Source organism: Odontesthes bonariensis, chromosome 6 (assembly GCF_027942865.1).
Source record: "Odontesthes bonariensis isolate fOdoBon6 chromosome 6, fOdoBon6.hap1, whole genome shotgun sequence".
NCBI classification, from domain to species: domain Eukaryota; kingdom Metazoa; phylum Chordata; class Actinopteri; order Atheriniformes; family Atherinopsidae; genus Odontesthes; species Odontesthes bonariensis.
This window is the reverse complement of record NC_134511.1, coordinates 12,004,086-12,029,235: the sequence shown is the minus strand read 5'-3', so window position 1 is coordinate 12,029,235 and position 25,150 is coordinate 12,004,086. Positions and strand designations below refer to the sequence as shown.

Genomic DNA, 25,150 nt, shown 5'->3' with positions numbered 1-25,150 from the left:
TTTGTTGGTTTCCTTAGCTATTGTTACTGGATTATATCAGGCTGGAATTTGAGAGCATCTTAACCACTTTAGGGGTATCACTGAGCCCGTTAACCTTCTTTGTCTTCTTCAGATTAAGACTTGTCCAGCTCTTCCTCCATTTAAAGATCAAAATGAGAGGAACAACGTTACTAAGGGGGTTCACTCATCACAGTAAACACAGTTTAACCATCACATTTACTCACTTCTCATTAAAACCAGCTGAATCACTGAGGAATATGTGACAGGGTTCCACCTGTCATGAGATAGTCAGCATTTGCGAAAGCTTGTGGCTGTGTATGTATATGACACTGTCCTTCATTGAAGAAATCGAATATGCTAAGGAAAAAGAAAAAGCAGCCGTGGCATTTTTCAAGGTTTTATACATTTTTTTTATTGAATGAAGTAGCACAAAAATAACAAATGTTTACAGAATGCTTCAAATTGTATAAAATATACTTGTACCCAATGAAACATCTATGCAACTAAATGAAAAGTTTGCTGTGCAAATAACAAAAAACTAAGACGTAGTGTTATTGACCTTGGATAACGCTCCGGTTAGAAAATGCTGACCTCTTAAAAAAGAAAGTTTTAAATCGACAAGAGTCTAAACGTTTTGCTCAAAAACAAATATGAGGGAATCATTCTGAGATTAATGTTCTCACACGCCTCAGATTTCAAGCCACACACACACTTCAGTTTCACAGAATGGTTATTAGAAAAGTATAAAAATGAAAATAAAATAACATGGCCTCTCTTACTGGATTAAAAAAAAGAAAAGTCACTCAAACGCGGACAGTTTGTGGCTTAAATAATGAGACTAATGCTGGAATTCCTTTTAATATTTCTCAGAAAAAAAAAAAAACATAAGATACAACAGTGCTCTTTGCTTCTGCATGTGAAAAAAAAAAAAAGAGAAAGTACACCGTAAGGTTCTATCACATGGACAATAACGCACGACATATTAAACAGTTTCATTATTTCTTCAACCAAAGCAGAGTGTGGAAAACCTGTGACCACCCCTGCTGCTTTCCACAGGAATTAAGAGGGCGTTCTACAGTGAGAAAGATTATTTACGAGCAGAAAACAATCTAAAGTCAATCAAATGCAAGGTATTGCTGCTAGGGATGGTTCTATGAGTGGCCGAACGGTAGTTCTCTTATTTCAGGACCTCTTATATATCTCGATAAGTAAAACTTTGAATTGACAGAAGGTGTACTTTCTTCACACCTGTACATTTCTCCTTAAAAAACAAACAAACAAACAAACAAAGCCTTTCATTCAACCTTAATCCAAGTTGAGTCGCCCACTTTTTATCGTCATCAGTTTGTGGAAATCTTAAAATAACCCTAAGAATAACTTCTAAAGTCTCTCTTTTGTCATGGCTGGGCCAGGTGCTGGCATTCATCACACCAAAAACACTCAAGACGTCAACTTTAGTGAAGAAAACTTTCAAAAATCTTAATTTATTTTGCCTTCAGTACGCTTCCCTTCTACCAGAACACACCGCTGCATTCTGTTCCTCCGGTGATCAAATCATTGCAATGACTCGCTTGGTGCTGGATCACATGAATAGTCAGGGTGGCTGACTGATGCAACATGTTACTCTCAAACAATGAAGGAGAAACAAAAAGTTGAATGTGCATTTTTTTCCTTTTAACAAAAAAAAAAAAAAAAAAAAAAAAAAATTGATTCGCAGCATTAGTCTCACTGTTTAAGCCCACGCCGCATGCTATGACAACATTACCAGAAGTCTAAACTTGGGATGCGAGGGTGTCGTGCTGTGGGCGGCAAAAAGTCGTATAAATGGACTTTGCGTCATACATCACTGATGCAGTCTATCATATATGTTTATGCCAGACCTCCCGCTTGGAAATTTGAATGGGACAATGGGTTCCTTGTCTGGATGTGTGCTTAGGGGTGCACTGTGATGTGCACGTGTGTGCTTGTGGACCCTCTGGGACTCCGCATGTCCCGCCTTGTACGGGAGACAGGAGGCCTCGTAGACATACTGTGTACACAACACAGGAAAGCGCTTCTGGTGTTAATGGCAAATTCGTCATAGTTAATACTGCTGCTGATGCAGTGCTAATCTAGGCACAGAGTTAGCCTGCTTTCCTAACAGCTCGCTACCCCCGTCCAGGTGGTAACGGTGCAACAGAAGACAACGGGCCCGGATCATCAAGCTCGGACCCTACTTCAGAAATCAGTTAGTGGCTGCTTCTTTCCTCTGGTGCTGGAGCATGTCCATCACGTTCACTATGTCCTCCTCAGGGACCTAAAAAAGTAGGAGAGGAACGTTAGCAAAGGTAAATCCAACATTTGAGCGTCAACAGCGTATAAAACATAAAGTGAACACTGTAGACATCATTAACTAGAACACCAGTACAATTCTTTTGGATTTTGTGGCCTCTTAATTTACAGGAATCAAGTCACCACTCCTTTAACTTCACATCGCAAACTATTTAGAGGCAGCCAGTTTGTCATGCTTTGTCAGAAGCTCTGCTCGTTGATCGAATTAGACCATCATGCAGTGGGATCTGGAACCAGGAACTAAGGGAGTCTGCTAACATAAGCTCGCGCTAACATTAGCTCGTGCTAACTTTAGCTCGTGCAAAAATTTGCAGGTCCTAATGCAATTTTCTTACCAGCTGAGAATACCTGGTGAGCAAATAATACTGCTCAGAGTTCGCAACCATTAAGTGGTCAGTGTCTGTCTCTGCCTGAGACGCACGACTCAAGTCATTATTAGTAAAATATGTACAGGAACTATATTGGAAACTTAAAGGGGAACTCCGGGGCATTTGAAGCGCAATCCCATTGCTAGAGGTTGTCAAATACTGACAGTAGGACAGCATGTCACTTACCTCTTGTCGGTAGGCGCGCGCATGTGAAAGCCCAAAAGAGTCAATGGACGATACTCCCATATACAAAACAATTATCTTCTCTAGAAAAAAAACTGCGTTCAAGTATTTAAAACATTACAACAATATTGTTGTAATATATTGTTGTAATGTTTTAAATACTTGGAACGCAGTTTTTCTTTTTTTTTTTGCTGTTTATAAAGTTGTTTTGTAACGTCCCCATGCCAGTAATGTGAGAACCATGCATATGGTTTTGATGGTAAGGCTTGTGACTTTATTGTTGGATGGTTTATAAAGTGGTGTGACGTTTCTGCAGTGTGCAAGTTGTTGTTTTACGTGGAAAGGTTAGCACTTGCCCCTTAGCCAACACGTATTTGGCTAGCATGACAGGCTGCGCAAACAGCGCAATCTCCGCACAGGGAGCGCTGATTTGCACCAGTCTGTGTCCTACTGTCAGTATTTGACAACCTCTAGCAATGGGATTGCGCTTCAAATGCCCCGGAGTTCCCCTTTAAGTTGTTCAGTCTAAACAGTAAACATCTTACAAACCCCAATTCCAATTAAGTTGGGAAATTGTGTAAAACGTAAATAAAAACAGATTACAAAGATTTGATATTCATTCAATATTCAATTAAATACACTGCAAAAAAACTATATTTAATGTTCAAACTGTTAAACTTTATTGTTTCTTGCAAATATTCACTCATTTTGAATTTGATGCCTGTGACATGTTCCAACACATGACTGGGAAAGTTGAGGAACATTCTCCAAAGTCTCAGTGGTTTACAGGTGAGGATGGGGCGATATTCACCTTACTGTGAACCACTGCATCAGCAAATGGTTCAACAGTTTAAGAACAACATTTATCAACGGACAATTGCAATTGAATCATTTCGGAGAAATTTCTGCAAGTAAGGCCAAAAGCCAACATTGAATGCCCGTGACCTTCGACCCCTCAGGCGGCGCTGCATCTAAAACAGACCTTCTGATATTACCACGTGGGCTCAGGAACTCTTTGGAAAACCATTGCCAGTTAACACAGTTCGGCGCCACATTTGCAAGTTAAAACTCCATTTGCCATGTAAAGCGAAAGTCATACATCAACAACAACCAGAAACGCTGCCAGTTACTCCGTACCCAGGCTCATTTGAAATGGACTGACGCAAAGTGGAAAAGTGTGCGGTGGTCCGACGAGTCATTGTTTCAAATTGTTTTTGGAAGTCATGTCCTCTGGGCTAAAGAGGAGAAGGAGCATTAAGATTGATATCTGCGCAGTGTTCAAAAGCCAGAATCTGGGATGCTATGGGGTTGTGTTAAGCCTTGTTTCCACTGTCAGTAGCCTACCGTTCGGATCACTTCGTATCGGTACGGGTTGGGTCGCTTTGGGGTCAGCTTTGCGTTCCCACTGTACAAAAGGGGGCCCTCAGGGGTGGGCGGAGTGCGTGCCGAAGCGTCAGTACATCAATCGCTCCGAAGCTTCTTCAGCTTAATGCGAAACTGGCTCGTGGTCCAGTTGAAACCACTCACGACATTTTTGCGGCAATCAGCTGGAAAACTTTTTCGTTTCGTACAGCGCAATCGAGCTCCCGCTGCACAGCCTCTTCACCAACAACGGAGAGCAGAGCCTGCACCTCAGCACTCCAGGCTCCTCCCCAAGGGAACCGGTCCTGTGTGCTAGGTACTCCAAGCAGAAGGGTTACAAAAAAGCTAACGGGTACCAAGGGATCGGTATGCTTTCGTGGTAATGGAAACACTGAAATAAGCGAACCGTTCTGAACCGACCCGTACCAGACTGCATAGTGAAAACGGGGCTTTAGTCACGTGGCATCAGCAACTCGCACATCTGTGAAGGCACCATTACTGCTGAAAGGTTTATACAGATTCTGGAGCAACATATGCTCCCATACAAGCAACGTCTTTGTCAGGGACGTCCCTGCTTATTTCAGCAAGACCACGCCGATCCACATTCTGTATGTGTTACAACAGCGTGGCTTCACTGAAAAGATGTGGCGCATTATGAAGCGCAAAATACGACAACGGAGACTGCTGAGCGACTGAAGTCGTACGTCAATCAAGAATGGGAACAAATTCCACCTACAAAGCTTCAACAATTCGTGTCCTCAGTTCCTCAACGCTTATCCAGTGTTGTTAAAGGGAAAGGTGATGTAACACAGTGGTAAGCATGCCCCTGTCCCAGCTTTTCTGGACCGTGCTGCAGGCATCCAATTCAAAATGAGTGAATATTTGCAAAAAAACAATAACGTTCATCCGTTTGAACATGAAATATTGTGTCTTTGTAGGGCATTTAATTGAATATAGGTTGAAAAGGATTTGCAAATAATTGTATTCTGCTTTTATTTACATTTAGACAATGTCCCAACCTCATTGGAATTGGGGTTTGTAGTAGTAAGCGGTAATGCAGCTTGCTCTTTAAATCTTTGCACACAACATTAATGGGTTCACCATGGCTCTGAAAACAGTTACCAACAGTTGTGTTTTGATATTTAGTGGTAATATTAAGTATAGTTACAGCTGCATGTAGGTAGGTGGAGTGCAATAAAAAGAAATTCCAAAACCTTCAGCAAAGGATACATCGTTGTATCCTCGCTTAAAGATCCTCCAATAAGCCTCCTCTATTCTCTGGGTGATTTTTAAGACTTGAGATATAATTCACAACATTTTGCTGTGAATGATTTCCAGATCATAAGCAGAAGGGGCAGAGGAGCAAGGACACAAGGAGACTGAAATTTTGTCCGTTTGCTGATGCGCAGGTAGCTTAAACGGTAAAAATGAGACAAAAAGTGTGGAGTATTACAGGCAAAGGAGGAGACGGCGGTGAGCTTGGTAAGATCCAAATCAGGGATCACACTAGCTCGAACAAAAAGCTGCCTTAAGTTTCAAAATCTCTCTTCAAAAACAAAAGTAATTCTTCTTTAATACTGACTGGAGTTCCCCTAACACTATTAAAAGGGAAAATGATTCAGACCAATTCACCTAAACATGAGCCAGAGGGTAACCTCCCATCATCCCACGTCTACGCGTTATTTCACGAGGTTGCAGGTTTTGGTAGTTTGTGCGTTCGAACTTAGGAATGTCGTTATCTTTGTCATTGCAGCTATTTAATCTGGTGGTTGTCACCTGACAGAATTCATAGCTTCCATTTTTTCCCCTCATTCTGTTTTTACAAAATAAAATTGACTGCGTGATCTTATCAATAAAATTATGCTCAAACATAAAAGATGTTGCACAGTGCCGTGAAGTGGATATTCAGATACTGAATGGTGAATCAAAAGCATTTGGAACTGAATAGGAGATTTGTATCAGAAGTGTACTTTCTTTCACACTTTTTTTTCCTTTTGTAAAAGCTCCCCTTTTCGAAGTTGTCATTTGGTTTTAAACGTTGCCCTTCCCCCGCGATTTCCGCCTTTGGGTAAAGCAGAGATAATCTTCCCCGATTGCACCAAGCTGACTCTCATGAATTTCTGAATTTCTCAGAAATGTGAAAGTCAAAATCAACTATTGCATCACTACTCGCAGCCAGTATCTTGTTTTCCAAATGTAACCAAAACAATAGAAATTATTCATTTTAGACCCATTTATTGTTGACGAGGTCTTGATGAGTGAATCCCATGACACTGACAAAGAGCAATGAGTTTCTCAGATGCGACTCTTTGTGGTAATATTCAGCTCGGTGACACATGAAGAACATAAGAAAGCCATTAAAGGGAGTTACGTACTCATATGGACACCTTTGACACAGTCAAAGGGTGTGACCTGAAAAGAATCAGTGAATTCACATAGAATACCAAAAGACAGCAGATTGATAAAATTCCCATTTACTCATCCTTCCCTCACTTTGACTAAAATGCTAGTTATTCAACCATGTATTATACGCTTAATGTGCAAACGTCTCACACAGGATCATTGAGTTAATGTGGAGGACATGTCCACTTTCCTTATAAGGAAATGTTAAGGGTTTGAAAATGATAACTGGAAACATAGCTAAAAGCAGAGGTGGATCACATGTTAAAGTAGGTTGGGTGTAAATCTTAGGTTGGCAGTTTGTGCATCTTACAAGCCGTAAGTAAGTGCGGTAAGTTAGGTACCTAGATAAATGGGAAGACAATTTAGAAAACAAATAAGTGCGTAAGGAGCTAGGATGAAAAAGGTGATGTCCTAGGAGGGTGGATAAGGGTAGTGTTTCCTGAAGAGATGGGTTTTCAGCCTTGTGCAACATTGTGCAACATTTGAGTTGAAAGGTATTGGCCGCAGTCAGTTGAGATGACCGACTGGATGTTTAAGGTCCCTTAACAACTTTAAAGAAAACTTTAAGGATCACAGACTTGCAAACATGAGCGTGCAGTCATCTGAGAAGTAGAGTACATCCTCTTTCAATTCCATGTTTTACTCACCAGGACCTAATAGAATCTGGTCATCTGGTCCTCACCAGGTCATGAAGTTTGGCAATTACAACTTCAGATGAACAAGGCGTGACATATCACACCATTCATTAGTCATTATTCCCACGGAAAGAGAAAGTTCCGCTTGTAGAACTACTTTAAGCTGCAATAACTGGAAGGAACAAGTTTCTGTATGATGTTATCACACATTGGGGAGGAATTTTGGCGCACTCTTCTTTTCAATGTTGCGCGTATGCACCGCTCTCTGAAGATCCCACCAGAAAGGTTCAGGATATGCCGTCTGGACTATAACTCGGTCATTGCAACACCTTGATTCTTTTCTTTTTATTGTCCCCAGACGTTCTGTTATAGATTTGCTGGGACCATTGTCCTGTTGCACGACCCGACTCATCAAAGCTTCGGTTCTTAATCAGATAGCCTCTCATTGAATTCGTTGTTGACTCAATGACTGTAACACGATCAGGTCATGTGGCTGCAAAACAAGCCCAACTCATCAGCCCTGCGCCACCAAGCACACTGGCATCGTTTTTGTTAAATAAATAATGATAAGTTGCATGCGGTTGTTCATTTGAGGTCGTATTGAACTAATTCTAAGACCTGGTGCCGACCAGATGATTCTTTATTATGTTCCGATATGTGTAAAACTTTGCAACTTGTGAAACTCGTGAAATTGTAGCTTTACAATTGAATTTGAATCACTTTATGAGATTCCGTGTCATTCTGTGAAGTTTCAGGGTGACCGCACACCAATAAAGCAGATAAACATTTCTTGGTAATTTTTAAGATAATACAGCTGACAGAAGTTACTTGTAATGTTACAGATGTGCCTGTGGCTGCTGAGTTAGCCTCGCAGAATTGTTGGACTCACCAGAGCATGGTCAAAGCTGAAGGTGCTTATGTAATAGGCAGAAATGTCACCGTCAGCGAGAGGCTGAGATATCTGGGCAACTATACCACATTCATCTAAAACAGAGAGAGAAAAAAAAGGGAGAGAAAATAGTGTCACAACAACACCAACTAATATCAAAACAGCAGATTTGCTTTAATTGAAAGGACATTTGGCCGCATGACAACATATCGGTATCGGCTTTTCATCATCACAGATAGACTTTGTTTCCTTTCAATAGTCTAAGGGGGAAAATAATCAAATCACATATCACAAAAATACATTTTTTGTCATGTTTATTGAAATATTAGTAGATGTCCAAGTCACCAAATGCAAGAATCAAGTGAAAACAACCAGCTGAAGACATTTTTATGCATATTTTAAAATGAAAAGGTTGATAGAAATGGATACATTTGAACAAATTTCTTCAACTTTGGGAAAATGGTTTTTATGCTTGCCTGAGGTCGTTTTTTAAGCTCCATTAAATAAATAAACCATCATCAGGGGAGACTATTTGTGAATAAGTCCCGATGCTGAGATCACGTTACTCCATTTTACTTGGGGGCCATGTTTACCACTCTGTAGCATCCGACTTCTTTTAGCATCATTCTGTAGACATCTGGGAACCGAGGAGCTCAGTGGCTGAACCTTTGGGAATTTGCCGTCCCCATCTTGTCAGATGTAGGATTCTAGCTGCTCAACAGGCGTAGGTCGTCTTCGTTGTGCTTTATGCTGCACATTATTAAGAAATTGCTCTATTACTGACACCGTTTTTTTGCAGACTGCTGATGCTATGCCCATATTCACATCTGAGAGACTTTGCCTCCTGAATTTGCTCTTTTTATCCCCGTCATGTTACTGACCTGTTGCCAGTTTAGTAACCTTTACTCACCCTGATTACTTGCAACACTTTTCTCCAGCCACAAGAGGAACTCGAACTGAAGCCAGCTGCACTGAGGACCTTTTTCCTTTTAGTGTCACTTACTTCCAGCCTTTTGTTGGTCCTGTGCTGCTGCCACCAATGTAATGAAATATTAAAAAGTCTGACTTCACAAATTTGACTGGTTTTCTTTGTCCGAATGTGAATTAAATATTGGTTTATGAGATTTGCAAATCACTGCATTCTGTTTCCACTTTTTTTTGCCTGATTCTCAACTATCACTACACAAAATGCATTAGAAATGCCACCCAAATTGCCACCTCATTATAGATAGATAGATACTTTATTAATCCCGAGGGAAATTCAAAGTATTTAGCAGGTACATAGATGCCCGAAGGCAGGTTAGCATCAACAGCAAACAAAAACAAAAGTTACTAACAACATACAGTAAGATGTAAGTGTATAAAAGAAAGAAATATAAAAATGTGCAATGTGCTCATGCATGTAAATATAAACTCTTTTTTGCCCCTGGCCATAAGACTGTATGACTTTATTGAGAAGAATTATTTCCTTCCATGACAGTAAATGGTAATGTTTGTTTTCTTTTCTTTTTTACAACTGAATGGAAACACAACTAATCACCGCCACTTCTACAGCACCCATGGTTATTAACATAATTATTATTATTAACAACAGCAGAGAGGGATGGGGAGGGGACCTTTACGTTGTACTTGTGTACTTTTTAAAGAATTTTTATTATTCTTTTGGGCTTTTATGCCTTTAATGGACAGGACAGTTCAAGAGAGACAGGAAGCAGGGGGCAGAGAGAGGGGGAAAGACATGCAGCAAAGAGCCGTCCAATGCGGGACTCGAACCGGGGCCAGCTGCAGCGAGGACTGTAGCCTCTGTACATGGGGCGTCTGATTAACCCACTACACCACCGACCACCCCAACTTGTATACTTTTTCAAGACAAGTCTACCATCTTCTTAAGGTTAAGACTTAAGATGCTGGCACTGTACCTGTTTCTTCTTAACAGAGGGTGACAGCAGTGAAACTCATTGAGAAGTTAGTGGGAGGATGATTATTAGCTTATTAATGAAAGGATTTTGTTTAGATTCGGAACATATTGGGTCTAGACTGAAGTGCTTGTAAAACATGAAATATTTCTGATTAATGACTTTTAGAATCCCAACATTTTTAAAAATAGGTCAGGCGTAACAGTGGTGGAGAAAGAGGGGAAGCGGCACGCAGCAAAGGCCGCTTGAACCTTAAACTTCGACCTGGGACGAATCCAATCTGCCCCTGCAGATGAGTTCTGGAGACTCACACACTCCACAAAAAAGTATTTAAAAGTAAGCAGCCTTACCAAAACCCAGTGGTTGTCCCCCTATACGGACCATTCTCCACAGTTCCCCGGAGGAGCTGGTGAACAGAAGATCAGCTGGAAATCTATAGGACAAAGATAGAACTTTCATTTCAACCAAGTGCAAAAATACACCCAACAACTACAGAAATGGAAACGGGAATAATGTATCTTGTAGCAACCGTCAGATCAAACATAAGGACTTCAGGAAGCTGCATCTAGGAAATATCAATCAGTGGAAAGGAAACCAATAATGTACTGTAATCACAACCTCTAAAGCAGCTTTTGCTGCATTTGGTGTCAGTGGATGCTGCCCTCTTTAACTGTTTGTGCCACCCTCATTTTAGATCGCGAAATATACGGTCCTTATCATTAAGGTTGTAGGGATATTTGCAATAGAAATGCAGAATCCTCACTGTCTCTGAGCCTCAGTGTCCATCACCAACGAAATGTATCCATCGATGAGAGAGAAGGAGAAGAACTTGATGCAGTCCAAGTCTTTGCTTGGAGAGGACTCGGTGTCTTCTTTAGGACTGATAAGAAAAGGCACATTCAGCGTCAGCAGAGACACGAAGCAGAACAATTTGTTCTAGAAGAGTGATGCAACTTTTATTACAACATGCAGAGTCAGTTACACAACAATAATAATTCTCTGAGGCGAGGCAAAAACTGATCGTCATAAAGAAAACTTTTTTTCTTTATTCTCACTAGTCACAGAAAAAATTATTAAGCATTTTTTCATGACTTTCTTCATTCTTTTAAAAAAAAAAAAAAAAAAAATGTATAGACCGAACATGAATAGAAAAAAACATGGTCATGTTTATCTCAGTCCTAGCAATTAGACGCTCATTCTTACAGTAATGCACATTAAAAGCAAACTAAACCCCTCAAAGCAATGATAGGAAGTGCTTTGGAAAACAAATGAAAGTAAATCTGAAAAAAAAACACATTTGAAAAATAATGTGCAAAATACCCAAAGACAGAATTAAAAATAAAAGCAATGACAAAATAAAATATCAGTGACATAAAAACGGTGTTATTAAACTAAACCATTACTTTAAATATATGTGACAAATTCTGTTCCAAATTGTGAACAGTTCTCCAATGTTTACTTATGATCATGTGCTGCCATCTTGTGCCTCGGAGAGGTACTGCAGCGATGTGAACAAAGAGCATCTTACCTGCTGGAATAAAAGAGGACATCAATGAGCGTGGTGGCAATGGATGGCAGCGTGTCCGGGTCCAGAGACATGACACAGAACTGGTTCTGAGGGATCAGCACCGGGTGGACAGTGGGTTGGATGGCTGGAGGAACACAGACAAGAGTTCAACCTGAACCTAAATCCTACATCAAGGGGCACTGAGTGGTGTTTTACTATATTCCTCCACCTGCATCCTTTCATCTATTCTATTCTAAGATGATGACAGAACGTGGGCCTCTCACAGATACAAAGATATGAACAAATGTGAAAGACTTTTCCACATGTCCTGACCTCACTGTACAGGAAAATGTGGCTGTCTTGGCTTCGTTGTTAGGTGTGTATGGAACCAATCAACATACCCGTGATCCTGTAGGCATTAAGCATTTAGCAGAAGTGAAAAGGTGGAGTCAGTGTAGTGTGTGTTTTTCCATACCCCATCTAAGGGAACGCTTACTGGCTCAGAACCTTTACTCTTCAATCATTATGTTATTGAATGAAAATTATACAACAATGTTTTTTTTAATTCTCTAGCTTTTTAGTTCAAATCTAAACTCAAATTGTACTGTTTCAAAACGGCCGCTGGAGTTGGTTCCAAAGTGTCGGTTAAAGTTAACCGACCTGCTAATTTTGTTAGCGAGCAAACCGAATCATTTACCAGCCGCAGATTTAACGGATCAAACATGCTGTGGCGCGATTTAATCAATTTCTGTACCAGCGAGGCTTGCCTATTCATGCACTGTTTGGCTCAAAAGAATGTGCACACTACACTCACAGCTAAACAAAAGAGAAAATATGAAGCTCCATGTCATGGTGGAACTCTAAACAACTCCAAACTTGTCCTTCACATGACAGCTATTTATAAAAACAAAGCAAAATCATGTTTCAGACAACTGAAATGTGTCGCAGCAGGTCAAGTCGCTCATTTTTCAAATGTCAAAAAATAGTCTAAACACAGAAGGCGTCGATTAATCTTTTTTAAAAATTGTTTGGTTTGAGTTGAAGCTGTTTACGTAAACAGCTTGATTTAAATAGAACAGGATGTTGAATGTTTTACACATTTTACACATTTGTAGAGCAGAAGGGCCTCCTCTTAAGAAGGAATATAATTATCCGATGTCATTTAAAACTTTCTATGAGTTGCTGTGCAGAGTATTTTGGTTTATTTGTTGGTGAATGAATAAAAGATACCCATTTTTTCTACAGAGACCCTGAAGGTGGAGCTAGACGCTCTTATCTCAACTCCCTGCTCTGACACTAACCTGATAAGTGACCGAGTGCTAAGAGAATGCATACTGAACAGGATCGTGACCTGCACCTTCTTTGCCGTTCTTTTGGAGGCCGTTGGAAACATCCTGACAGCTCACAGGGACCGACTCTCCTTCCACCTCCCTGTAAATGTTGAACTCCTCCTCCAGAGTGCTGACCACCACAGACAGATCTTTCTCTCTCACCTGTACAACACAAATGTGGAACATAAACATCAAAGGTTTAGCGCTCCGGGAACTATATCTAAACTTTTCGAACACTTTGAGGAATATTTTTTTAGTTCAGCCAGCCTGTCAACCATTAATATACATGCTGACACGAACGTCTGTCAAGTTGTTATGCATTTTTGCCCACTTCACATAATACATAAACTAACGTTTTACTATCCTCAGCTCTGCTGGGAATTAAGTGCTTAACTGCAAAATTGGTGAGTGAACAAAATGCTCACATCGTGCTTCCTTTGTCTGGCAGAGATCTGTAGACAATAGGCTTCACTGCACCGTTATAGGGTTAATCAAATAGTTTGAAATTATATACTGAATAGCTTTGAGTACTTTAGTCAGTATGACAGAACATATGCGAAAACTGATTGGTCTGGAGTGGATTTTTTATTTTTTTTTAAAGTTCCAACGATTTCAATAGGGTGGCACCCACCAGGATGAAGTCCGTCTGATAAGTGGAGAGCATGAAGACAGAGACGTGCTGCAGGGCAAGGGGGGCGATGACCGACTTGGCGATCTTGGTCACACCGACGACCTGCGAGCTGCTGGAGATGTTGCCGTTGGAGACCACGTTGAGTGGCAGCCAGATGGAGCTCTCAACCTGAAGGTGTTCTGAGGGCTGCAGCTCTGAGTGACACCAAAGGAGAAAAGTTGGTCAGCGAGTCTGTCCAGAGAATTATAGTTGGTTGTAGTCATTATGCTCATATCTAACAGCAGATGTTTTTGCATACCTTTGGTTGATGTAATTGTATAGCTATTTAAATGCTTTTGATCAGAAACTGTGTAAAAAAAAAAAAAAAAAAAAAAAAATATATATATATATATATATATATATATATATATATCAATATAGCCCTCCTATCCCAAAAAATGAAGCTGAAGGAGCAGCGGCTTAAACCTGCATTCTATTATATGGACAGCAGGTGGCGACTTATGTGGTCACATAAAGAGTCCAGTTTCTCTTGAGAAGCCTTTTGGGAAAGTATTCTCAATCTCACTTGAACTGCGACTTCATTTCACATTTTTTCCAACAAGCTCAAGGTCTTAAGTGTAACATTCATGTCTTATTTAACAGAAACAATTGTGCACATTGTCCATTTTACTCTATAAACCATTATTTTAAAAGCCTGTACATACTACAATGTAATCGGCAAGTGAGTGAGTGGATTCCACCATCATCAGTGAGATGCATCACTTGCTTGTGACAAGACACCAAGATGGCCCAAACTCTGGAGTAGTATGTTGGTAATGAGACTCCCAAACCAGTGAATGACATCACAGCAGCTACATCCATCTATGAGATGTAATTGATGCTTTTGATGTTTTACTTAACTTCTAAAGTTGCTGCGTAATGTCATCTGTGGCTAAGGAAGACCTTTCTGAAGTCTGAGCAATGTTAGGATCAAGATTAAGATGAAAACGCTTAAAAGGCCAGAAAGACCATGAAATATGCTACTGAGCTCCATTATGTGAGGTTACATGAGGTGCTTCTAGTTGAACCAGAGAAAAGGCTTTTTAAAAAGTCACAGTTTATACAGTACATCAGCCTTTCCCCAACCATTTCTATATTCATTTTCTAATCTGTTCAACCTTTATGGACACGCAGTACTGAAAAACTAACACACATCTTTACTTTTAAGTCCTAAATGTTAGCAAAATGACTGGTTACAGGGTAAATTTATCTCATCCATTTACGTTCCCAAAAAAAGCTATTTTTAACAAAATAAACCACTCGTGTATCATGATGGAGCACCTGAGACACTATTAAGAAAACAAATGGACGTTCCAGTAAGTGGAGCTCATGCTGCAGATAGAAATCGGCCAAAATCGTGTGATGACTTCAGTATCTTTGGTTCATTGGAAACAACGGGTAAACATTAGAGGATTGAAAAATACACCCATTTCAAACACCGCTGTGAGCACTCTTATCAAAACCACAGGGTTGCAAATGGACACACATGTCCTTCAAAATCAAACAGAAGGCGTTAAAATTGTTCGGTCCAGGGAGAAAGAACATCACTCCCCCAAATGCAGTAAAACTGGAGCAGTGAAGAACAGCTGCAGTGATGTCATGCAACCATCACTTCAACGGCCATTACAATAAAAACTTATTTAAGGGTTTACCGGTGGTTTATCTCATGTTTTTATTAGGGTTGGGCGAGTTAACTCATTATTATCGCGTTAACTCGTTAACTATCTTTTTTGGACTTTTGTGCCTTTAATGGATAGGAAAGTTCAGAGAGACAGAAATCAGGGGGCAGAGAGAAGGAGAACGACATGCAGCACAGGGCCGTCCGATGCGGGACTCGAACCGGGGCCAGCTACAGCGAGGACTATAGCCTCTCGTAAATGGGGCGCCTGCTCAACCCACTACGCCACGGACCACCCCTGTTTTATCATTTATTTTATTATTGTAAAAGTCTGTTGCTCACAGGCTTTTATTTTGTAAAAGTCTGTTGCTCACGGGCTTTCATTTTGTAAAAGTCTGTTGCTGTCTGCTGAGGAACTGGAAAAGAAAGTAATCGGTGGATCCACCAAACATGGAGAAGGGTACGGAACTTTTACTCGCCCACTTTCATTTTAAAGTTCTTCCAGACGGCGGAGTCGACAGAACCAAAGTCATCTGTAAACACTGCCATGTTGAATTGTCTTTTCACCGTAGTAGGTCTAAAATATCACTTAAAGGCAAAACACACAATTGATGCTAGCAAATCATTCAACGAAACAGACAGTGGAGCGAGGCTTCTACATAAAAACTACATAAAAATGCTGATGTTAAAAGTGTGTTTGAACAACAAATGTTATGGCACTTTCATTCATATGGCAGCACATTTAAAATAAAACTAAATGTTAAAAGCTATCCACTACTTTTGAATTAATTTTTGGATTTTGCGTACAAATGCGATTAATCGTGATTAATTAATTAGAAAAATTTTAATTGTTGCCCAGCCCTAGTTTTTATATTACCAATATTGGGCCTTCTTGAGGCTCTAAACTATGAGGCAACTTTAAGTAACTACTTCCTGTTTTTGCTGTAAATGTAATGTACAGACTCCCTCTCTCCCAACTGCAGTCTCTTTCTCTGCCTCCTTTGCCATAGACCTAAAACACCTCTGCTATTTATACTGAAAAGTGCCACAAGTGTGTATTATTCCCGGGAGAGGTCAACACCACCAAAAGAAGGAAGGATATAAAGTGAAACACCATATCACATTTATTCTCTCACTTACTTTAAGAAGGTGGAAGGGAGGAGTCAAAGTTCAAACAGGGTCACCCCTCAGCCTGTACAAGCTGAAACATAACAAATCTCTGGAGATATATATTTGTAGAGAACACTACCTTTAAACAGGTCTTTTCAAAAAGGGAACCAGTAGCTGAAAGGAAACGATTTGGAGAACCCCCAACTTAGAGCAAGAGAAGACAAAAACCTTTTACTTCATGAAGGACATTAACATGGTATTGATCAAAGATAAAAGACTTTCAAAAACAGAGAGCACCACTGAAAACTGCCATTCATTTCATAAGATGCATCTGCTTTTTTAAGTTCAGAAAACCTCCAGAGGCGGCACACAACTTTGGTCTTTTGTTTAGTGAGAAGAATATTAATGAGACATGCATCACAAATGGTGTCCAACAGTGAATGCCTTTCTTTTTCCTCTCTTTTTCTCCTTCAAAAAAGGGCCTCAGTTTTGGCTGGCATAATTTGTCACAGAAAGGCCCTTGTGGCTTCACTATAAACCAGCTTTCGCTACTTAAAATAGACACTCAGAAGGAGAAAAAGGGAGACAGAGTAGCAGAGCGCCCGTAGGCAAAACATGCCTTTAACATCTGCGTCTGTGCAAAAGGATGGGTCAAAAGTCTCAAAAGTGGCAAAACACTGGGATAAGGCTTAAAGCAGAACTCCATAATAAAGTCCAGTCTGCCACTGGTTTAATATTCCTTCAAAAATCTATAAGAAATGTTGTGGCATAGATTTTCTACCTTCCAGAATAAGATGGATCTTTTAAATTAACATGTAATATTTAAGAAAGAAGCTAATGTTGGCTGAGACTGGGTGTCTGCTAAACCTTTATAGTTAAATTTTTTAATAGCTTTTCTTAAACAAACAGACATACAATAGCTATCCATCAAAAACCTTTTAAAGAAATCCCTCTTTGTTTAGTATGTTTAAATTTGAACTGTCAGGAGCTTCCCTAAATTGTAGTGCTGATCTTGCAAAACTGCATACCAACTAAATGTTACATAAATAGTACTTTAATACTCGATTTCCTGCTGTAACACTACAAAGACGAATATAAAAGTGTACACAAACTGGTGACAGCACATAGTATACCACTTGGTACTTAAGTGTGAGAAGGAATCATAGTGATGAATGATGTACATGCACAAGAGGGATTTACCTTTGAATCCTTCCTCGTCAAGGACGACTGTGTAGTTCTCGGGCGTTTCTGTCAGGCTAAAAAATTTACATCTGAAACAGGAGAAGAAATAAAAATTGAGAGAGGTGTGAAAACATGAAAAGATAGGTGAAAAGGAGGAAAGAAGAATAAGAAAAAAATAAGACTGTTATCCACTTGCAACCAACAAAGGGCTGATCAAATTCTTAAATGCACATCAGGTAGAGGATTGCATTTCATTTAGTATGGACAAGCCAAAAGCTCAACATTATGCCTGCATATCAACTGAATGTCGTCTGTCAAAAGCTGAAAAAAGGGCAGCAGGGGGAGTGAGAAACAAAAGTAAGAATAAGAAGGAGTTTGGCAGGGTATAAGAAAACAGAAAATAGCAACGCACATACATTTTCATGTATTACAAATGGGTTATGCATTACAAACTGATACATTTCTCCTGTTCAAAAGCCAAAGATATCTCTTACAAACATAACCAGCGAGACTTGAAAATAAATTATAAGGTGAATTGTGCGCGACTCGTCACCTTAACTTGCCCTCCATTCTGTTGTTCACTTGGATTTTAATAGAAACTTTAACATGAGAGCTGGAGCTCATCTTAACTGGCCTTTCCAGATTCAGGATTCTCACCTCGAGCTTTAAATATGCTCTTGGTTCAAAGTGAAACGACCCACAAAGTTTGGGCTGGAGCAGCCTTTTAACTTCACGGAGTATACAAATATATTCCAGAATGGTGCAGCCCTAGAGGCAGAGAACCTGCTGCTGCATTTCTGGACATTACTGTATCTTTCTTTGCATCTTCTCAAGATTTTCTAATGAGCTTTTATTGTGAAAACAGAGATTACTGAAGCATTTGTCTGTTCTGGTTTGGATGCTGTGCAGCTAGAAGGACTTCTGCTGGTAACTCTGGCAATTTTGCACATCCGTTATGAAGCATAACCATGGCAACAGAAAGTTATCAACCTGCGAGAGAGGCTAACTGAGCTTTTATTGTGAAAACAGAGATTCCTGAAGCATTCGTCTGTGCTGGTTTGGATGCTGTGCAGCTAGAAGGAGTTCTGCTGGCAACTCTGGCAATTTTTTACATCCGTTATGAAGCATAACCATGGCAACAGAAAGTTATCAACCTGTGAGAGAGGCCAACTGAGCTTTCCAAAGCCCAAGTAATGCCTGGAATAAGACCTCAAATCAAGAGGAGTTCAAATAAATTAAGAAAAGGGTGAATGAGGTTTAACCATTTCTTCCCTTGATCATCATGGGAAGTGTGAGATCCAACGGAGATCTACTGAGAGAGATCACCTGTGTTACCTTCCAATGCTGCATGTGTACTCATCAGCTAAGTTGTTGTCAAGCTACATGTACAAAAACACCCCAACCCACTGATGGTGACCTCTGAAGATTTCTATCATGCCTTTATCTCCGCTACCCTGTCTGAATGTTTGTCAGCTCATTCACATTCAATTTTGTTATCCATCGCTAGCAATAGCATATCTTTAATAATAACAAAACACTGCAGCAATATAACTTCCCTTCGGGGATTAGCAAAGTATTATTGCATTGAATTGAATATATGTTAATGCTCGGAGTAAATATGACAATGAACCACAGTACACCACAGTGGCAACAGCCTCCTCCAGCAGGGCAGTAATGTGTTCTCTCTACACCACTAAACCTGCTCATAAACAGCTCGAAGAACGGAACAGACGGCCTTAAAGGCGGGGTAGGGGATCTTTTTCTGGAACATTTTTTTACATATTGCTTGAAATACTCTTCACACCCCCATTGCAACCAATTGATTAAAAGTTTTGACACAAATATGAAAAGTTTTAGTGGCCTCTAGAACGTACAATCTAGGAAAAACAGTATCCAATCATTGTGAACGGACCGTTCACAATGATTGGATACTGATGCCGTCTATCAAACTGCAATCTGCTCCTCCCTCCCCCTCCTTCCCCCTCCTTCCCCCTGTGCGCGTACCCTGCTCCGTGAACGAAGCTTGGCAGGAAGCTAAACTAGAGCCAGCTTGGCTAGCACCTAGCATTATTAAACGTATAGTTATCATATACTAAATACTAAATACGGCAACGATCGATGCTTGCTGTCAGAACAGCGCTCGTGCACCTTCGTGCTCGTTCATGTACTCTAGAGGCGTGCCTTCGGGGGGAAAGTGAAGAAAAGGGTTGGGACTTTTTACCTGTGTACTTTCAAAATGCAGCTTCGCTGGACTCAAAATCCAGGATCTCCTACCCTACCTTTAAGTGTTGAGCTGGCGTCCTAACCTCCCCAAATCTTAATTAGCGAATACAGGATCTCTGGTTTGTGCAGGAGGAGGCTGCACCTGCCATCCCACAAGATGCAAAAGTTTAAAAAAGCAGCGCTACACACCATGAGACAATGCAACTACAAGTCCAAGGGTTGGAGCTGTTTTAGTGGGAAAAAGCAGACCTAAACGTTACCAAATATTTTAGCTCACTGGTATGGGGTTGATACAGTTTTGACCTTGGCCCTTGACTTTGGCATTATCATCAAATTCTTCCATGTTAGATGGTAGAAAAAGAGCTGACATCTTATGGACTGATGGGGGACAATACAAAATACTGTTTTGCAAGGCTTGCAGAAACAGTATTATTTATATATTTCCTTCAAACGGAAGTCCTGCATTTTCCTGTTTCATTTCACTGAAGACTCTACTTCCTCCAGCTCTACCCATCAGTCGGCTCAGGCTATTATAGCAGGAGCCCGAGCGAAACGCTTCAACTACTGACTCAGCGAAAAAGTAATCCCTGCTATGAAATGAGACAATCGCACCACTAAGAGACAGAGAAAACAATGTAACACTAACTGCCAGTTGCACTGTCAAGCTCAGCCAATCCATTGTGTTATAACACCCCTCTGGTTTCCTGCTGAACCCTCACCTTCCTCCGCTTGCAGTTTCCTGTAGATATAAGAGGTTAAGCAGCAATCATCGTGCAGTGATCATCGCTGGTATGACTTTGTACAAGAAAGCGAAGGTTGTGGCACCAAAGTGTTGACTGTTGTCGAGCAACCTGAAGGAAACCCATCTGTGAAACTGCGGTGCGCGTTCGGTTTCCTGCTTGTGAGGCACAGAAAAGACAGATAGATTTTCTTTTCCTTCACTACATACATACCTGGAGAAATTGTGATGTCTGTTGTTGTACAATTAAAATAAGAATATTCTTCCCATTACTGTTTTGAAAAGAATTTGCAAACATTTTGACATGCATCCCTTTTTAAACTCGATAGACCAAATATATTTTCCTGCTTGACAAATAAAGAGGTTTTAGAATCCTCCAACTGTCACCGAACTGCAAAAAAAAAATCATCTCCGGCTGCTTTTGAGCTTAAAAATGTTGAGCTTGCTTAACGTGTTATCCGACTTTGGAACTCGTATAGGTTTAGACAGATGGCAGTGTGGGCTAAATTGAGAGGTGACAGCAAATTTAAATTTAGGGGTCACTGAGCTCATCTTTAAATAGACTCTCCTTTAAAAAAAATTTTTTCCCGAGGTTAAGAAGTTCAAACTCAAGCTGTCCAGGAAGTAAAAAGCAGTTTTCACACCATGACTTAGACTCAGTCTCCTTATCTCCAAAACAATCACCAGTCCTCCCACTCCATACTTCAAAAAAGAAGTCACAATAACAGATGTTTTAACCTTTTATGGGCTTAATAAACAGCAGACTAATCAAACATTGTGGCAAGTGCGTATGTGTCCCTTTCTTTTTTTAGTTACTCGATTTTTTAAATTGTATGTCCTTCCATATCTCCCTAACTTCCTCTTTTCATTGGCCTTCAGTACTGTCTTCTATATAATGCCACTTAGTGTTGGAAGACGAAACAGCCTCCTTATTCTCAAAGACACAATACGTTTACATAAATAGTCAATTCAAGGTACGTCATTGGCCATTTAATTGGACTTGTCCCAGAATGCAAGAGCGGAAGAGAAATCGATAAAGCGATCAAAGTATGTCCGTCTCCACCACAGTAGGTGGTTATATGCCCCTCTCTGTTTGGAAGAACATCTTTTATTATGGTATACCCATTACGTCGCAGGCTAAAACAACTGGCAAACAGTTTAGCTGGTGCAAATCGGTACCCTGTCAAGCAGTTAGTTGGACAGCTTTAAAGCTCTGCAGATTTCATACGTGCTGCACGCTTTGGTTTCTTCTTCTCCTGTATACTGGCTTCTCTCGTTAATCCCTGCTGTCAAAGCCTGCTTCGTGAACTGTATGTTCACAGTGCCTAGGCCACTAACATGTTTACATGCATCTTAAAAGTCTGGTTTCAGTCAAAGCAACACAATAATTTGTTTTCTAATGTCATGTAAATGTACTGACATTTCCCATCAGTTAGAGTTGTAAAGGGATTTTGTCTCCAAGTATTTGGCAAGTTGCGATCATTTACACAGTTAATAATAACAAAAGTAAATTTTCCCAGTGTATATTTCTATGAGACTGCTTTTTTTTTTTAAAAAGCAGAGTCAATTTTGTAAGAATGAATTCCAGTATTTCTTGTATATAAATATATATATCAGAGAATAAATATTCCAATCCCACTTTTTACCAGAGTTGTGCGACCATAATATTTGCACAGAACTCTAATCTACTGTGTTTGTGCTGTCTTGCTGGTGGTAATGGGCTGGAAAAATAAGTTCCTTCTTCTTAAGTGGGAAGGAAAATAACCAGAACAGACGAGGAAGCAACAGGTAGCGAGGGAGCAGCCAAGTGGGGTAGATGGAAACCAAGCACACAAGACTCTGGACTTTGATCCAGCTGCACAAAACAACCGGGTCGCAGCGGCAGTTAAGCTGCTGCTGCTGGTGGGTGGGTGGGGGTGCAACTGATGTTCCAGCTGAGAAAACATGATAAGAAAACTGATGCAAAGTGTATGGAATGAGCCGCAATCTACATCATACCCAACAGAGGACGGCCAAGTTCTATGCTACCTTCACTACTTTAACATAAAGTTTAAAAAAAAGTATAAAATTTTTTTTAAAAAGTTGAGCGAGAGCCCCAATCTTCGAGATCACTGAAGCAGGCAAGTGGAAAACCCCCAAATGGGTTTCTGGCTCAGCTGAGGTATTGTTCCAGCCCATGCTCTTGTTAGTTAACCACCAAAGAGAAGAAAGGAGAACTGCATGAAGCCTGCAGGGCTACATCCACAATGTAGAAAGACAAACATACTGGCCTGACGCTGGCCTTTGATGATTCCCGCAACCATAAAGTCTGAACAGCAACTACAGACAATGCCAGGCTACAAACTAAATTTAGAGATGCAGATGCATGCGATTGGATTCTTTTTGTCCTTAGGTGTTTACAAGCGAGTAAGACTGTTTAAGGCTGATGCGGACCAGCAAACACAAACTCAATCAAAAGTCTTCACTTTTGAGAGCTGTTATATAACTTCAAAATGAGACAGACACAGCGAAAAGTGTAGTGAGTCGCAAACGCTGTACACCGTCGTGATAAAACCGATATCTTTAGACAAGTTAAAGATATTCCTCTGACTTCTTCTGTCATCCATCTGTGCCAAAACTCCAGTCGTAGTGATTGTTGAAGGAAAAATCTTCCATCTCAAACTGTAAAACCATTGCTGCTACAAGTGGTCAGCTCATTAAAATTCTTCTCAGAACTGCTGTCACATCGCTGTGTGCAAGGAGTTGTTCTTTAATGAATAGCAGAGGCCTGAGAGAGGGAGATGCCTAAAACTATGTGGGACAATCGGGCATGTTTCTGCTCCCGGATTGTTTTAAGCTGCAGTGAACTCAGTGTTGTCCACCACTCCTTTATGAATCACCTTAGTTAGTGAGTAAGGGAAAAACACAACAACAGAAAAAAGAACAGGAAAAACAAGGCAAAACACACAGTGCAGAATGATGATGTAACTGTAAGCATGAACAACAACTCTGTAGCAAAAAAAACAGACAGGCCTGTCAATGTTAGGACGTGAGGCCTGCGGGCTCTTTCTGGGCGGTTCAGGGCAAAGCCAGTTACGTTTACCCAGAATGAGTCAAAGAATTGCTACTACAGTGGAAAGGTTTACAGGGTGGTGGTGCAAGTTACTGTTTGGTGTGAAACTATGAGGGGAAACATGCACCGACAGAGCCAGCAAGGCCCGAATAGATACATTATGAGGTGTCGGACAGAGGAAGATGTGATTTTAATCTCACTTCTCAGTGTCAGGTGTCACATACTGTATACCCAGATGATCGTGCAGGTTGGTTACATGGCTGCTCTGTAGCTAATACAAATTGCAGGGCCATGATGATAAAGTCCCTCAGGATGACATAACAGCTTAACATCAGATATCATAAAGGCGGTGAGAGGAGGATAATCACCCCTTAGGTCTGCTGACATTCTTTGATGCTCAACACCAGAGCAGTAGTTGAGCCATTGCCTGGCCTCTATCATGGTTGCCAGAGGACAGCTGTTAGGCTCCTCTTCCAGCAATGCATAGGTGGGGCAGCCATAAGTGTAAACAATGACATTACACGAATAAGATGCTTCTGGGGCAAGTTAGACTGGTAGCAATGCCAATATAAGATGTTGAAAACTTGTTTCAAGTTTGTGCTAGAGAGCCACTGCAGTCTTTGTAAGCCCTTTGATCCAATGCTCAGAGGAAGCAATGTGCATTCGTGTAGATCTTTTACAGAACTGCAAAATAACGGCACACTAACGTGTGTTGGCTTAAGTCTTTGATGAAATACAGCAGGTTTCCGTGCACATTTAACCCATTTCCCGTGTTACGGAGTCAGAAAAGGTCCTGTAACAACGACATGCATTGCAGTTCACCATTCACGGGGGTAGAGCAAGGCATGTACTGACAAACAACCCAACAGCGGGCTCAGCAACCCAGCGAGCGAGGAGCCGCTGTGTCATTTATCCGTACTGGATTACCAGACTGATTCACAAGAGGATGAGTCTCCTTACCGTGTCCTGTTCCGGAGAAATATCAGTTTTATCAGGGGATGAGTAAAATTAACCAGCCCATTCTTGGCTATGCTGGTGACCCGCAGCCTGTGGTCCAGTATGTGCAAGTCCATATTGTTGCTAACGAGCAATGTCTCTCCCCTAGTCAGCACGCGGGCAGACACAACGCCTTCCTAGCTGAGCGCGCGCTACCATTTAATGTTAAACACCGGCTTGGGTGAGGAGCATTACCGACAGCTGTAAACCCCACGTCCTGCTGTGTTCGTCTCATTAGACGAAAAAACATTCGACGTAATCGTATTCCAACTCTGTTGAACTACTGTATATTCAAATGCATAGGATAGCCCCACGTTGACACGCCCCCTCGCCTTAAAGCTACAGGCTGCTTTAAATGTTAAATGTCTCGCATATCGCACGTGAGGTTTGAAGGGGCGGGAAGAACCGTGACTTCCGATTTAAGTTTTCAAAGTAAAGACCATTAATTGAAAATAACTGACACTTTTATTTGATTTATTTCAAACCAATTTGCTTACAACATAAATCACCACAGTCATGATCTATCCCCGAGTTCGGAATGGTGAAGCTGCTATTTTCAACATTTCTTTCAAACACTTTTAAAAGCACCATTTCCTGTTCAGACATGTCGCTGTATAACAATATAAATGGTCAAA

At 40.7% G+C, this 25,150-nt stretch overlaps 1 protein-coding gene across 1 annotated transcript; it reads right to left on the bottom strand.

Moving 5' to 3' along the window:
* Positions 1-430: 430 nt before the first annotated feature.
* On the bottom strand, positions 431-24,851 carry castor1 (cytosolic arginine sensor for mTORC1 subunit 1). The gene is made up of 9 exons (XM_075467390.1): positions 24,480-24,851; positions 17,524-17,594; positions 13,557-13,750; positions 12,952-13,087; positions 11,616-11,739; positions 10,851-10,967; positions 10,438-10,520; positions 8,172-8,266; positions 431-2,296 (listed from the first exon to the last, which is right to left on the bottom strand). Exons 1-9 carry the CDS (start codon positions 24,590-24,592, stop codon positions 2,225-2,227), a joined length of 1,005 nt encoding a protein of 334 aa, XP_075323505.1. The 5' UTR covers positions 24,593-24,851; the 3' UTR covers positions 431-2,224.
* Positions 24,852-25,150: the final 299 nt, after the last annotated feature.

Coding starts and splice junctions, on each gene's coding strand:
- castor1 (XM_075467390.1), bottom strand. CDS start 24,592: ATGGACTTGCACATACTGGACCACAGGCTGCGGGTCACCAGCATAGCC. Junction 17,595..24,479: donor TTTCTCCGGAACAGGACACG/GTAAGGAGACTC, acceptor CTCCTGTTTCAG/ATGTAAATTTTTTAGCCTGA. Junction 8,267..10,437: donor GGGACAACCACTGGGTTTTG/GTAAGGCTGCTT, acceptor TCTCTGTTTTAG/ATGAATGTGGTATAGTTGCC.